Source organism: Scleropages formosus, chromosome 2 (genome assembly GCF_900964775.1).
Source record: "Scleropages formosus chromosome 2, fSclFor1.1, whole genome shotgun sequence".
Taxonomy (NCBI): Eukaryota; Metazoa; Chordata; class Actinopteri; order Osteoglossiformes; family Osteoglossidae; genus Scleropages; species Scleropages formosus.
The window spans coordinates 33,026,130-33,042,738 of record NC_041807.1 but is presented as its reverse complement, the minus strand read 5'-3'; the positions used below and the strand labels follow the sequence as shown (position 1 = coordinate 33,042,738).

At 44.5% G+C, this 16,609-nt stretch overlaps 1 protein-coding gene across 4 annotated transcripts in view; it reads right to left on the bottom strand.

The window, feature by feature from the left end:
• mtcl2 (microtubule crosslinking factor 2) overlaps window positions 1–16,609 on the bottom strand; it is a 37,904-nt gene that overhangs the window by 18,399 nt on the left and 2,896 nt on the right. For all 4 annotated transcript variants that reach the window (XM_018737741.2, XM_018737742.2, XM_018737745.2 and 1 more), the window contains exons 2-3: window positions 15,212–15,436; window positions 9,989–10,147 (exon numbers count right to left, since the gene is read on the bottom strand). In XM_018737741.2, coding sequence (XP_018593257.2) covers window positions 9,989–10,147; window positions 15,212–15,436 — 384 coding nt within the window. The remainder of the gene's footprint in view (window positions 1–9,988; window positions 10,148–15,211; window positions 15,437–16,609) is intronic.

The window sequence follows — 16,609 nt, the reverse complement described above, 5'->3', positions numbered from 1 at the left end:
CTGCTTCTGTCCTCTTACACTGGGCTGGTAATGGTGCTGGCAAAGAGACAGAAACTGGTCAATAGGAAAAGCAGGAGAACAGGAAACTGAAATACTTGAAATCCTCTCCTAGCAAAATGGTCCTGCTTCATAACAAGCACAAGACATGATGACATGAGAAAATTGTTCCTTTTTTGTTTCTCAGCTGCTTTTGAACAGAAGATGTGCAAAAGGATATTTACACCTTCCAAAAACAACAAAGTACAGCAAAGGTGAAATGGAAGAACAAAGGTGTTTAAGTCAACTTATAAGACTAAGTATCATTTTTAATAACTATACATGTTTCCTGCTAGATGCAAATTTTAATTTAGCTTAAAATTGTTCGTAAAAAAGGTCCCACACTTATGAGTACGCAGCTATTCACACCGGAATGAACCTGTCCTTTCAGGTCCCCTCCGACATCCCCCTTTTTTTCGAAGACAACTTACACTGCATTGTCTCCACACAGGACTGCTGATTCGCTAAATTTCCCTCCCCCCACTTGCGGACACCTGAGCTGATGGCAACTGTTGCTAAGGGAGTCTCCATGTGCTCTCCATGTGTTCAGTGGAGCACACACAAACAAGCACTCGAGCGCCATTTGAACCAGCCTTTACAGCCCTTTGCTCTGGCTCTGGCCTTGGGCACCGACCACCTGGCTCTGTGCTGCCCGTGAGCTCTGTTCAATGCTCAACCCATTGTTGGGCACCAAAAATAGGCTTGCGTGTTTGTGTGCATAAACTTGTCTAAAACGTTAAAATCAAACAATTGTTCAGACTTTAAAGTGGGCATGCAGAGTGAGATCTGGGTCTATCGGTCTCATCTGGGACAAGTTTTGCTGTTTTGTGGTGAAATACCAAACAATAGTTTTTTTAAGGGAGAATGAGTATTTATTGCTGGTTGTACAGTTTCGCCATTGGCTTTCACAATGGCAATGGAAGTTATAATAAGGGCTTCCAAATGGGTTGTTGGTGGTGAGAGGCTGTGGGATGGGACGCGTCTACCCCCCATTACAGCATTTATGGATGACGTGAAGACCGTTACGGCTACGGCTCCTTGTAAGCGTCGTTTGTTGTCTAAGCTCAATGAGAACTTGAAGTGGGCTAAGTTGAAGGTTAAGCCAAGTAAATCAAGGAGTCTCTCAATTGTTGGTGGGAAGGTGGTAAAGGAGAACTTTTGTATCGACGAGGAAGTGATTCCTTCTATTTTGGAGAAGCCAGTTAAGAGTTTGGGTAGATGGTATAGTTCTGTGTCAAGCGATAAGGAGCAGGTTGTTGCACTCAGGGAGGTAATTGTGGAAGGCATAAAGAGCATTGATGCGTCCCTCCTCCCTGGGAAGTTAAAGTTGTGGTGTCTGCAGTTCGGGCTCTTGCCACGTGTTAGGTAGCCACTTACAGTGTACGAGTTTTCTGTTCGGCAGGTGAAGAAGCTCGAGCGGATTATTAGTGCAGCGATAAGGAGATGGCTGGGAGTGCCACGCTGTTTGAGTAGGGTAGCATTATATGGTAAGGGCATGTTGAAGCTGCCAGTATCAAGTTTGGTGGAGGAGTATAAGAGTGCAAAGGTGGGTTTGGAGCTGACTCTAGTGGAGTCAAAAGACGAGTTTGTAAGAAAGGTGGTGCCGCCAGTGAGGATGATGTGTTACCAGCGCCACAGAATGTTAAGCAGTGGGCAGGTGGCGATGGTTCTTGTAAGTTGTGTGGTGGTGTGGCAACGCTGAGGCACATTTTGTCAGGGTGTAAGGTTAGTTTGGGGCAGTGGCACTATACTTGGTGCCATAATCAAGTTCTTAGATGTTTAGCAGGTGTGTTTGAGAGTAAGCGGCAAGTTGTTAATTCTCTGCCTATTGGCAGCTCAGCTAGAGCAATTGGTTTTGTGCGGGCAGGAGAGAGTAGCACTATGTAAGGGCAGATGTGCCCTGGTAGGTGAGGTAACGCACGGGACTGGAAGCTGTTGGCTGATGTGGGCAAGCAGATCCAGGTCCCGCTGTTACTTCACTGCGGCAGGACATGGTGTTCTATTCGGAGGGTGAGCATACTGTGTATTTTGTAGAGTTAACAGTGCCGTTCGAGGATGCTATTGGGGAGGCATACGAGCGGAAACTGTTAAAGTATGCTGATCTGGTGGCAGAGGCTTGGGACCGTAGTTGGCGGGCTCATGTGAGGCCAGTAGAGGTTGGTGTTAGAGGGTTTGTGGCTAAATCAGCTACAGTATTATTGCTGGGGGAGTTTGATATTAGAGCCCGCTCGTTAAAGGCGGCGGTGAAGGAGCTGTCTGAGGCAGCGGAGTCCCGCTTGCGGTGCCCTGCAACGGACTGGCGTCCCGTCCTGGATGTGTCCCCTCCCCCTCCAGCCTTGCACCCTGTGTTGCCGGGTTAGGTTCCGGCTCGCCGCGACCCTGCTCAGGACAAGCGGTTTGTGTGCGCACGTGCGCGCGTGTGTGCGTTTATTTTTACTGATCTTCATTCGGTCAAAGATGGCATATTTACAGTACCTGTGTGGGAAATTAATGTAGCCGTTTTGACTTCAAATGGTAAATCTGTGGCAGATGGTAGCAGAGCCCTTGGATAAGACATCTTATTATGAAACGCAGTAGTGAGGTAGGTCATTAAGGAGTTTGACTGGGCCATGCGTTGTGCTTTTTTGCACTCTTCACTGATCTTTTCATCTTCACTGGAACTCGCTTAGCCTTGCTTAGATGGGCATTAATGAAGACATTATCCTTGGAAATTATAATCCGACAGGGCAGTCTTGCTTACCGCCCTCCTCTTATCTCTAACAATGTATTCTGTGGTGCTGTCATGTGGTGGCCTTGAGAAAGATGCTAATTCCACAGAAGCACTGCGATGAAGTCACTGTTTACATGGTGCACTGGGACATGGATGAAAGGTGACCCAGTCATGCGTTTTTGTTCCACATCCCCTCTGATGTGCACAAATTTTGTTTGGTCATCATAAGGTTCTTTTCACCCCCATTGTTTCATATTTGTTTTAGTAGAAGAAAAAAGGTGACTTGCCTCTCAAAGTACTTGACTTGGGATAGGCTGAATGGGGGAACAGCAATGTGCTGTGATCATTGAAGAGCGATATACTGCTCAAAATGCTTTGTTTTATGGAGAAATGTCATTTCACTCACATATACAGGTAGTCCTCTACTTATGATGGGCTTCTTTTCCTACAGCTTCATCGTAAATTACAAACACCTTTATGCTTCAACCCTTAATGATAAACAGCACGCACGCTGTATTGAATAATTTATATTTTTAGCAAATTTCACACATTATTCATGTTAAAATAATTCTAATATAGTTAAGAATATTATAGTACATTATACAGTATTTTCATAGTGCATTATTGTTTTCAATGAGGGTTGGGGTGGCGCAGCGGATTTGGCCAGGGCCTGCTCTCTGGCGGGTCTGAGGTTCGAGTCCTGCTTGAAATGCCTTGCAGCAGACTGGCGCCCCATCCGGAGTGTGTCCCCTCCCCTTCCAACCTTGAGCCCTGTGTTGCTGGGTTAGGCTCCGGCTCGCCGCGCTCTTGCTTGGGACAAGCAGTTTCAGCCTGTGTGAGTGATTATTGTTTTCACTTTCATTTCGAAATATTATCTTTCACTCTTTCTTTTCTGCATCACCAGATCACTGATATTTTCGCTTACTACCAATTTCAAAGAAAAAGTAACTTAGATGGAATCACAAATGAAATGTTCTGTATGGCAAGATATTTTTTTAAAACAAAATACAATAGTTTATAGACCCAGTAAGTCAATAAGAATATACAGTTATTGGTGCAGCAGATGGAGTGGTCATCACTAGATGTTACGACCTAATTTCACACCTCAATAATAATAACATAATACGTTTGATGGGACGGCAATCATGTGTCCTGGTTGTTGTAAATCAAGGACTGCCAGTATGTATAAGTTCCTGCTCATATACCTATTGCAAATAAACACACACATTAGTTCAAAGCCTGTAATAATGACAGTCACAATCATTGCTTTTAGACATTTATGGATCATAGTGTGAATATATTTTCCATGCTTTTGGGCTAAATTTTATCTTTATGGTACCTGTTGATGTATGTCTCAAGTGAGACTGACAGACATGTCAAATGAGATACAGGTAATTGTATATACTCAGTCAGCTGTTTTGTTTCCACGAGTACACAAAATGCAATGGATATTAAACTGGCCCACTGTGCAACTTAAGAAGAATAAGTGTTCAGAGTGCCTACATTAACCATGTTCTCTCTTCCTTTACTTAAGAAGTCAGCAGACCAAATACTCTGAGGACTGACATACCAGCTGAACCCGTTCCATCTGTAAACAATAAGGTCATGCTGACACATTAAAAAAAAAGACAGGCAAATGGACACTGTGACAACGCCAGGTATGGATCTATGATGTGAACAGCTCTTCAGTCTGGGTTTTATGTCTTTAATATGCCCTATTTCAGTTTGACCAGACCTGTGAGCAAATGCATAGCAAGCCCATAAGAAGCCAACAAAAAACAAAGCACCTTCACCAGGCTGAAATCAATCACACACCAGTGGCACTGGGCTCATTAGAGAATCCCAAACGCTTGATGCTTATTAAGTCTTGGGATGGCATCTTGTTAATATAGACAGATGCTCAGCTAAAGGATCAGTGTCCCATTCTTGGCATTGCTCACACTATCTCTTCATTAGTGCTTCACAGCAACTGCTTACAGCTCCCAAGCATTCAAGATATACAGAGAGGTGAGGTTGGTTTTGTTTTCAGAACAAAATGACAGCTTAAAAAATTTGCTACAGAGCTTTTTTTGGAATAAAATAACCAGATGACTTTAATTGCATCACTGGACACCTTCTGCATGTCTTATGGCTAGAGCACAGTCTTGGGTTTAAGTGACTGTAGTCTTATATGTGAAATGTCCCACCAATAGTGGATGTTTTCTCAAGAAATATACTGCTTTTGCTGTAGCCTTTTCCTTTAATTTCCTATATATAGTGTACAGTATATTTTATATATACACACGCTGTCTGAAACCACTTGTACTAAGCGGGGCCGTGGCAAATCGGAGCCTAAACTGGCAACACAGGGTGTAAGACTAGAGGGTGCACACCAAGGACGGGACACCAGTCCGCTGCAAGCACTCCAAGCAGGACTCGAACCTCAGACCCACCACATAACAGGATCTGGCCAAACCCGCTGCGCCACCCCATATATACATATATTATGTATATTAGATATATATATAAAAAACTTAGCATGCTACAGTTTTATTCAAGCTTTTTAATTCTGCTAAATGAGTCAGTACTTCTGTGCCTTTCTTCACAACAAGGCAAAAATCTCTCAAGTTTGGACCTGGGCAGTAAGTGACTTTTGTTACAGCCCACAGGAGTTTACTTTGTGTGATTTCACAGGTGACGTGTCACCCATCAGTAAAAGTGTGCAGTCTACTTCCATGAGTTTTACATTTACATTCTACATTCACATTTGCTATTTGCACTTGAGATGCATTTCTCCAAAGTGATGTAAAATTCAAATACTTGAAAGTGCCACAACAAAGAGCTTTAAAAACAACCATTTATACAGAATTCTAGAAAATTCTATGGGATTCTACACTGTCATGAAGCACCTATCAAACATGAACAAAAATTATCTCATTATCTTTCAAATGTCAATTGTATGCCTTCATTATCCACACACTAGTACTACTTTTTGGTATCTATTTTTAAAATTTTGTGCCTAAAGGACCATTCACATCAGGTCAAATCAGACTGAGCAAGATGGGCCACTACCTGAGCAATTAGGTTTTATGTAACCTTTTCAGGTAGGAAGATCACATTACCAAGGTTACAGGGCACAGTAGCAATGCAGTAAAGCACTAATGACAGGCCAACTACAAAGACAGTGATGTTGACATTCAGACTTGTTCACATGCAGAAATGTGCATTTGTGCTCATCATTTTCTACCGCACTCAAGTTTACAAAGGCTTTCCCTCACAAAGAAACTTTGCCTTCAGCCTGTCCACTTTCAGCCAAACGGTCTAATGTAGCTGAAGAAATCAGTTTACAAAGACAAAACTTTCTTTCAGCTAACTAAAATGAGCACACATCTTCCAAGAAAGGTTTTATTTGCCTGGACAAAGACTTATCTGTTGCATAAGAACTTTGCTAGTGTAGCGCTGTGATGGTACAGAGCCCATCACAGGCACTTGGGATGCAAGACGGTACAATCCTTGGACGGGATACCAAGAACAAAAAGAACACTCCAAGAAAAATGGGGAAAGTTGGGAAGTGGAAGTCTGTTGTGTTTTCAATGAGGTGTAAAAGTTACATCCAGAAGACACAGCAATTAAATGAGATACCGTACAATCCACTGTTACTAGAAGAAACTTCTCTGCAGAGCAAACTTTTGGCCAGAAGTCAAAGACGTCATCAGGACAGGAGGCCTATTCTGCTGGCTACAGAATAGCTTTCATTGTCTTTGTCACCTGCTCTCGGAAAGGGATCTAGGTCTGCATTTGATCCTCAGGGGGCTCCTGAGTAACTATAAATATAATACAGCTCTTACATCAGCTGAAGGGGTGCCCCAGATGACTGACAAGAGCTGGATTGACATGAATCACATACACTGCCGCTAGGGAATGAATGAAGCATGGAATTCCAAAGGTTTCTGGCAGGTTTTGGGTCGAGGTCAGCCTTTGCCTTTTGGCTGAATGGCCACTCTTTGGTCAGATAGTGGAGCCCTTATTCAAAGCTCATACATCAAATGTATGCGGGTGGTTCTCTCCACTTGTGCATCAATACGTTAAACTGACAGCATTCACAGGGGATTTTCTGGAAACAATCTTCACGACACCTGACATACATGGATGTATATCCTAGAGGAGGAGAGCAACGGTTGTAGTCGAAATGATCAGTGACACCTCGTAGCTGCAGCGTGGAAAGCGGGATGGTCGACCGACCAGGCCGTCTCGGCTTTGTGTTTTCCCCCCATCTCTGCATTTCAATGTTTTCCAGACAACAATGGCCCCTAACAGAAGAGCACTTAAATTGATTCTAACCCTTGCAAATGCTTACAGCACAATCTAGCACTTACAAGATGGGCAAAATCAGGAATACATTACAAGGACAGCTTAAAAAAATACTTAAGATGTCTGTCTTCTTTGTTCTCTCCTCTGGTACCAAAAGAAACACCGGGATTTCCAAAGAATAGCATGATGTAGTTGAATTTACTTCTCATTTATCTTGACGGGGTTCCAATACACAGATTCTTTCTGTCAGTGAGCACGCTGTCAAAGGGACCCATCCTTCATCACTTTTATATATGCTGTCTGCTGTCTGAACTGACTGCTTCCTCGCGCTGTGGGAAATCTGTTCTATGTATTATTGCTACGCTGGTGCCATAGCTCAACAAAGTGGCTGAAGCGCTGTTCAGCGTCCCTGCTGTGAGGAAAAGCTTCATGTCCCGCCCACGTGTGTGAGCTCTGTGCTTTTCCTGTCCCTTTCTGCAGGTCGCTGGCCTTCCAGGTCATGGAAATGCTGCAAAGGACACTGGGTTTCCAACAGGAACTCCTCTTTGTGCGACATGAGTTGACTCCAAAATTAACCGGTTAAGGTTCCTTTGTCTGTGCTTCTTTTTGCCTCTGCACCACATCCAAAAAAGCCTTCCGTGAGTTCTTGCTGTCTCTCTACTCTGAAGAAGTCTCATGGTAAGCATGAGTGGGTTTCAACATAAACCTTCATCAATGAGATTCATGAAAGGCCTTATTAAAGCAGTATCTTTAAAATTATGCACTGAAAAAACCTTTGGAAGGCGCACCACAGGCCGGATAATCCAGAGGAAAGATTTTGAAAGGGATTCAACAGCTGTTTAAGTCAGCAGGAAGGTTGATGACTGTTAATTGGACATGTTAATTCCCTTGCTGCAGCACCCATTTCAGGAACGTGGAAACAATAAAGCAATGGACTAGCTGTTAAATCCCACCATGCAGAGAGCTGTAAACTGCTTTCTCACGCTTTGAAAAGCCGATGGATTGTTTGGAGAACAAACAAACCAATATGCAACATACATACAACATATAGGATTAATGTTATTGCAGTTCACTTTTAACAAGCAGCTGAAACAGAAACAAAGATGTGTGTATTTTTATTGTGCAAAAGTACCAGTCCATCGACTATGAGAGATTAACTCTGCGCAGATCAGTTGATGAGACAGGAACAAAAATTATGAGAAACAAGTCACAAGAGAGCTGTCCCTGATATTTTGCACAAGCTCTATCTTCCTCTTTGACTCTCAGGGCTTCTTCTGTAGACAATGAAGTCACCCTTCCTGAATGTCTGATGTTAGGTTCCACCCAAAGGGGAAGTGCCTAAAAGCGCAACCCGACACGGCTTCCAGACCACAATCCTTGCAAAGATCCATGGATAAACACGATTAAACCAGCACCATGGCATCCTACCTAGGGGAGAGACTATCAGACAACCTGACACCTCCTGTCCTTCTTGTCCTCTCTTATCATTGAAGTGGCCCCTCAGCCCCCATCCTCAGACACCCCACTGAGATATCTACCCCAGTCTCATTCATCTCTGCCTGTGCTGTTGCTGCAGACCCCCCATCTGCCTAATTACCTTTGGAGCTTCAGAACAGCTGGAGGACTGATCAGTGTATTTGCAGTGAGGAACAAGGATGTGGGAATGACGAGTTTCCTGGGGTGAGGTTTCATCATCAGCTCCTTTGTTCCCATTTCAGTGCCGTGCCAGGCTGTAGCTTCAAGCCTTCACCTTCCCCTTTGCCTTTATGCCCTGAATCCTTCCTTACAGTCACAAACTGGAGTATTTCAGGTACTGAATAGATCAGTTCATTTAGGAGATGAAAAACTGACTGTCGTGAGATGGGTACAGTGGGAAAAGCATACAGAACAAATGGTGAAAGTGAGCTAGAGAGAATTGTAGGATAACATGAGATATTGTTAGTATAAATTAATGAACTGTGGCTGGGGCAAAACTGTTCTAATGTATACATTTAAAATGTATAATTTTCGATCCAGCCATCCAATTGTGTTTACTCCAGTTATTAATGCAATGTACTCCCGCAGAGAGCTTCACGGGTATATGATAAATGATGAACAGACCTTTATCTGCCATCATTTCTCTTGTGTACCCACAAAGCCAGAGTAAAAGCAATTCAGTGACAGTCAGAATCAATGAAAAAGCGAAGACAGACACACACTGTATAGCCTGGGCACACCTCCGCTCCCAGTAAATGAGTGTGACCACAAGGTCACCTTGTCCTGAAACCTCCGCTTGTCAATGTGGCTGGGACAAACCAATAAACAAGATACACATCTGCCATCCACGCACACTGGATATCATTCAGGCACATTCAGTTCTCACACTTGTCTCCATCTTTCCTGAAAGTTTTCCTGTAATATTCTTTCCAACTGCAGATACTGGACAGGAGGAATGTATTGGCACCAGGGTGAAAAAGCTGGTCCATGAGAATGCCAGCTATGCCAAGAAGTCCACAGACTGGCTCCTGCTAGTGTTCAGTGCACCGATGCAAACCCTTAACTGAAAACACAGCGCTCTTCTCACAAAGGAACGCTGTCTTGTACAAATCTCTGCTGTCACCTCAAGTGTAGTCACATCACTACTGCAACAACACGACAAGCTATATTTGTCCAATAAGGGAACAAAGACTTTAAAATCATATTAAAAGCAACATGTAAAATCTAAACATGTACCTAGCAAAAGCCTTATTTAAATAGCTTTTAATTGTAACCTCCGAAAGTACCAAAAAAGTACACCATGCCACTCCCTGGTCTGTTTCACCCAAACCAAACAGATGAAGGCCAGTTTTCATCTCCCAGCATTAATCAGAATGGTTTCACCTAAAGCGAACCTGGGAAGTAGCTGTGGCTTCCCAGCAGACCACTGGGTTGTAGTCCAGCCTTGCACGGAACCCCAGTCCCCCTCGGACATACCTCTCTGGCCTTCTCCATCTCGGTCTGTAGCACCTGCTTGGCCACCTCCAGTTCCTGGAGCTTCTGGTGCAGGTCCTCGTTCTCCTGTTCCAGCCGGGACCTCTTCTTTTCCACGGTCTCCAGCTCGTTGTGAAGGCGTATGGACACATCCTTCGCCACCTGGCCCAACAGGTAGAAGGCCAGAACAAGGTCATTTTGGAGGCTCATGGTAATTTCCTCTCTAAATTACTTTGTACATTCCTATTTCTGCACAGTAAGATTAATGTACATGGGTAGCAGTACAACTTCAATATTTCATCATACAGCTCAGTCCAAGGGACCCAGGAAAAAATTAAATAAGACCCAGATATACACCTAAATTAAATTTATTTTAAATGTCATGAACCAGTGTTGACTAGGTTCACGTTCACCTGTGAAATGCTGAAACCAGGTGGCAGTCGCATGCTCTGTTAACATTACTTTTGATAAGATCTGCATTATGTGAATGAAACTCTTTGAAATGATCAGATATTGTATTCATATTGTCATGCACTGAGCAAAAACTTTTGTCACGTTGCTGTAGCGAACCGACTTCATTTAATGACGCTGTGGGGAAATAATTTATGCCCGTATCTGCACAGTCACATAAAACTAAATCTCAACACACCCATTTAGTTAAAGCATATTCAACTGTGGGACTTAAAAGGGGCATGTAGGTGCAAGCACAAATCAAACATGACACGGTACTTAAAAGTATCAGCGTACACGATGAAACCAGACATGGCACCTCAGTCCCCCACAACATTAATTTTGAAAGGTGTACAACACCAGCTGTGGACCTTCACAAGCCCACAGGTATTAGGACCACTTTTCCCCAAGCAGACAACATCTGTGACTTCTAATCATATGAACTCATTCGAAGCGATATTAGTAAAATGTAATCCTATAAATTTATTCATTGAGACACTTACAGTACTTATAGCTATTTACCCCTTTATACAGCAGGGTAATTTTTTACTAGAGCAATTTAGGGTGAGTACATTGCTCAAGGATACTACAGCTGGAGGTGGGCATTGAACTTACAACTTTTAAGTCCAAAGGCAGTAGCTCTAGCCAGTACACTACCAGCTGAGCAAACCTTAGTTGCTGTCAAGTCACTTACGACTTGTGGCGACCCTATGTGTGGCATTGAAATGTTGATCGCAAAACGTTCTGTTATGATTTATAGGGTTTTCATTGGCGTTCTTTTCAGGAGTAGATGGCCATGCCTTTCTACCTAATCTGTTCTTTGTCTGGAAGCTCCACTGAAACCTGTCCATCATGGGTGACCCTTCTGGTAATGGAACTACCAGTGGCATAGCTCACAGCATCATAGAGTAAACCTTAGACATGGTTTATTCTTTAGTAGGATCTCCCTGCTCTTTTTTAGGCAGTTAGTTGCAACTTTCAAACTGAACAAAGCTGAGGAGGGGCGGCGTTTCGTGAACAGTAGTGCAGAGACACCAGTTCTATTCAGCGCGCCTGAGAGTGACAGGACAGAGGCCCTGCTCTGTGCATCCCACGAGCTGGGATTCTCCCCTTGAAGGGATGCCAGGGTGCAGCTGTGACCCACAAGGCTCATCTATATGCCACTGTCCTGGCAGAGAGCGACAGGGAGAGCCCTGTTCTCCGGCACCGATCCCTAGAGGCCCAAGTCCTGCCCACAGAGCTATTCTCTCCCTGCTGTATGCAATGAGGAAGCCTGCATTGTAAAATCAATACCCCTTTTCATTAACAGCTTGGGAGGCTTCCCGAAGTGTACCCTTATGCTGCAACATCGTGTTTTATAGTGATCGTGCTGCCTTTCAGCAGTCACCAATCTAGCACCATTATTAATGAACAGTTGGGCCTGTTAACACAAGACTGATTTATAGGGGATTTCACGACTACTGATACTTCCACACCACGTTTGCTGGGGTTTATTGCATCCAGAGGTGTTGCTTTGATATGCAAAGACGGGCCCCAAGTGTGTGTTGTTTCTCGGAGCTCGCAGGACTTGTTCAACTGGGGAACGGTGGGAGGCAGAGTGCTTGACCAGGGCGTGTTTGATAGGAGCTTGAAAGGAGGACATGGCTGGTACAGTAAACATGACATTGTCATGGCCTTCAAACCCATTGTTCTCGGTAGGGTATTGTGTATTCCACATGACCATCAGAGCTTCGGGTGTGTGTGTGTGTGTGTGTGTGTGTGTGTGTGTGTGTGTGTGTGTGTGTGTGGAACAATTCTTTTTTCCCTACTTGTCAGCAGTGTTGCAGCTGCACCGTCCTAGAAGAAGCTGTAATGATCATGCTGCATATTTTCTTGCCGAGTTCAAAAGGAGCACTTTGGTAATGCCTGCTAATTATAAGCTAGTAAAATGTGGTCAGCCAACGCATAGATGGCTTTGAAAAATGTTAAACAGATGACAGGGGCTCCGAAGAGGCTCAGCTGGTAGAAGTGCTTATCCTGAGTCTGGCAACGTGGCTCGCCTCTTTCCGAACAGAAGCTGAGGACTGAAGTCAGCTGAGGTCTCTACATCCACCAGCGGTATGTGGGCCTCTCAGGGCACAATGGATGCCCACCTGAACAGTCCACTGAGATCTCAGGATGTACGCTGCAGCTCTCAGTCAATGGCCATCGGTTCTCTCCTGGCCATTTTTAAGCCACCTGACACTTGGACGTGGCACCAACAATTTAGGTATTAATTCTCAGCCTACGCATCACATGATCACATTTTCAGCTTTTTTTTTGTGTGTGGCATGGTGGTACAGCGAGTAGCACTGCTGTCTCACAGCACCTGGGTGATGTGAGAGGATGAGGGTTTGATCCCCACTCAGTCTGTGTGGAGTTTGCATGTTTACCCCTTGTCTGTGTGGGTTTCCTTTGGGTGCTCTGGTTTCTTCCCAGAGTCCAAAGACATGCTGTTCAGGTCCATCCACAGTGTGCAAGTGACAGAGAGAGTGTGTTCCACTGATGTATGGATGAGTGACCCATTGTAAGTAGTGTATCTAGCAGTGTAAGTCACCTTGGTGAATAAGGTGTGTGGGCTGATAAAATTACATAGAGTTCATTGGAAGTTGCTTTGGAGAAAAGTGTCTGCTGAATAAATAGTTGCCAGTTATGTGTCTATCTTAATCACCTTCCTAAGGGGCAGCAGGTAGCATAGTGGTTAGTGCTGCTGACTTGCACTCCAAGGATCCAGGTTTCAATCCCACCTCTTGTTGTAGTACCTCTCACTCAGCAAGGTACTTACTCTGAATTATAGTAAAAAGTACAGTATAGTAATTATAGTAAATTGATAAATCATATTAAGCAGTTTTAACATTGCAGGCTGCACTGGAAAAAAGCTTCAACTAAATGAATAAATAATGGTAAAGTGTATTTAGGAGATTTTTGGGGGTGCGGTGGCGCAGTGGGTTGGACCGCAGTCCTGCTCTCCAGTGGGTCTGGGGTTCGAGTCCCGCTTGGGGTGCCTTGCGGCGGACTGGTGTCCCGTCCTGGGTATGTCCCCTTCCCCCTCTGGCCTTACACCCTGTGTTGCCGGGTAGGCTCCGGTTCCCCGTGACCCCGTATGGGACAAGCGGTTCTGAAAATGTGTGTGTGTGTGTGTGTATTTAGGAGATGATGACTGATGCAGTAATTTTAGGCTCAGTAATCCATATCAGCTCTACCCTTCTCCAGGTCTGCTATTTCCTTGTGTCCAAGAGGTACTGCAGCAGAGTCCAGTAGGCGGGAGACATTCTCCACGTTGCATGGTGTGCTGCTCATCTGCTACTGAGTGGAGCGTGCTGGAGGCCTTTCCCACCACGTCACATCACCCCATTAGTCAGCAGTTACTACAGGGTGTAGGAGGATGTGCGGTTTGAACAGCGAAAAGCAGGAAATGCATTCCTCTCAACCCAAAAGATCCGCTGCGTTACAGACGGATCGGAGATGCCCAGAGAGCACACCCAGAGCTGATAGTTCCCATCCCTGCTCCCCACATACACGATAATAGCAGCAGGAAATGTTCCATATAAGGATTCACAGGAATACATATGGGTAATCAAAACTCCACTAACCGGAAATACTACTTCTGAATCCCTAACAAAGTATTCCAAACTGACAAAACTTGAAAGCAAAAATATGACACAAATGTTTCAACTTCCTGTCTGCCTCACAGTGAATAAAGTGCCACTGAGTTGACTTGGGATGTTGTGACGAAAGGGGTTGAAGTCCAAAAGTGAGAGAACACACACTGGCATTAGGTTACAATTACCCTTTTCATTTAAGCTCACTGCTGTGTTAAGACAGCAGGAAAGCTGGATGCACAGCCCACTTAACCTGTGTTGGGTTAAAGACAGGATTTGTTGGGGTGGCTCATGGCCAAACTGAAACAGCAAGCAAAGTGACAGCAAAATCTAAGCCCTCTCTGCCCATAGTGTACGGAAACAATTGCACAAGTGTTGGAGGCCGTTTCAGGATCCGTGCACCCGGAGTCACTGACACGGCGTGTTTCCTGTGTTAATGGCCCTTTAAATGGCCCTGCGGGCCTCCGTGCCGCTGTGCCCGTGCGTCGGGATGAAGTTGGAAACTCGGCAGCGCAACAGGCTTCCTCCGAGCCAGTGGAGCCACACAAAGAGGCACAATGTTAGCTTTGCAGATGAAGGCCGCTTTTCTTCTCCTCTCCTCTTTTTTTTATCACAAATACTCCATTTTACGTGAGGGACGGCGACAGCAGGCCAGGCCTGGGGGAGATGACATCATCCCCTCCCCCATCCCTCTTGTTTGAGAATGGCCGCTTTGTATGAACAGCTGCATTAAAAAATGACCGAGCTTCACAACCATGACCCGTTACATTAGGCATTCACACCATAATAAACTATACTGTAAAAGCGACGTCTGCGTATCAGCCGTTCAGCAATTTACTTTTAGCTAACGCACGTTAACCATCACGTACAATATAGCCTGGAGACATAATAATTCCGCTGCTATAAGAAACCTGCCTTTGTATTGCTTTAAGGAACTAACATGCTGCTGACTATACCAGAATTTGAATAGGCAGTTTCCAAATTTGCAAAACCTAGTAGGTCTACAAGATTTACAGTAACACTTTAGCCAAAACATGCAAATGATCCATTTAGTGCTGTAGGAAAATAACCGCTATTCAGGAGTACGTCCACCTGCGGACAGTACAGGCGTGAGCACAAGCGCATGCAGACGCATGCACAAAAGCACGGGTCGCACCTTGACATCTTGCTCCAGCGTGCGGATGAGTTCCCCGTCCACCTGTCCGGTCTGGGCCACGCGGAGGCTGCGGCGCTCGGCCTTGCGCAGGCGGTACTGCAGAATGCGGCACGTCTTGTTGGCCTGGTCTAGCTGCTGCCGCAGCTCCTGCAGCTGGTACACGTCCTCCTCCATGTACATGTCGCGCATCTCCAGCATCTCAGAACGCAGCTCCTCCATCTCATCCTGGTGAGACAATCAGAGTCATGACAAAGGCACCTCCATCCTCACCATAACTGCTCTTCAACAGTGCTCAACGCTGTCAACAGCTTTATTGCATCATGAGCGAACTCCCTCTATTCCAGCAACATTATTAAGAAACATTGCTGATCATGCAAGTAATGTAGAAAAAGTTCGAACAGTCATACGCATTTCTCCAGGAGGCCTCATATGCTGTGTGATGTAGTTGGAGTTTAAGGGAAAAGTACCTTGCTGCCAATTACTTCATCTTAATAATTACATACTCTATATTATATTATATTATAATAGGACACAACTGGTAACATAGTGGTTGCAGCTGCTGCCCTTTGACCCCAAGGTCAAATCTCACCTCCTACTGTAGTACCCTTGAGCAAAGGTAATTGCCATGAATTGCTCTAGGGGAAATACCCAGCTGTATAAATGGGTAAATTATTTAAGTACCTTAACATTGTAAGTCGCTTTGGAGAAAAGTGTCATAAATTAATAAATATTAAAAATATATATCTGCTTCTCCAGCAGTACACTGGCTCAAGGTACTTATCCTAGATCGAAAGAGTAAGAATTTTCTGATGTGTAAAATGGATGAATTTGTGCACAGCAATGTAAGTTACCTTAGGCAAAGTGGTTAAAAAATATATATATTAGTAATAATATATACAGCAAGTACTATTACAGATGTTTGTTCAGTAGAATGCCGTTAGTGGCTCATTCAATCTCGAGTTTTTCAGGGTGACAAATATACACACTAAAGTTCACTGCTGTGGCCAAGTGAAATTTGAAATTTCTCTGCCAGAATTACTCTGTTACCAGTGTAAATTCCAGCTCCCCTGTGCTTTGCCACATCCCCACGCTGAGTGCGAAGCCCAAAGTCTGGCAACACACGGCTTTCGCGTATTCATTTGAGTAATTAAGCGAGTAAATGCTCAAAAACTGCAAACAAAGGGGCGAAACAGAGGAGCAGGACAGCGATTAACAATCTGACGTGCGAAAAAGAAAAGATTTCGACGGGGTTCTTCGAGTCGCGCGCCTTACATAATAACACTGTGGAAAAGCATTAGTATAAAGCTCGCAATCCCTGTCACGGAGCCGTAGCGTAGTAATAAGCCAGATAAAGTATTTATAAGGACTGGGAACGCGTGCGGTAAACATAACCCCTTT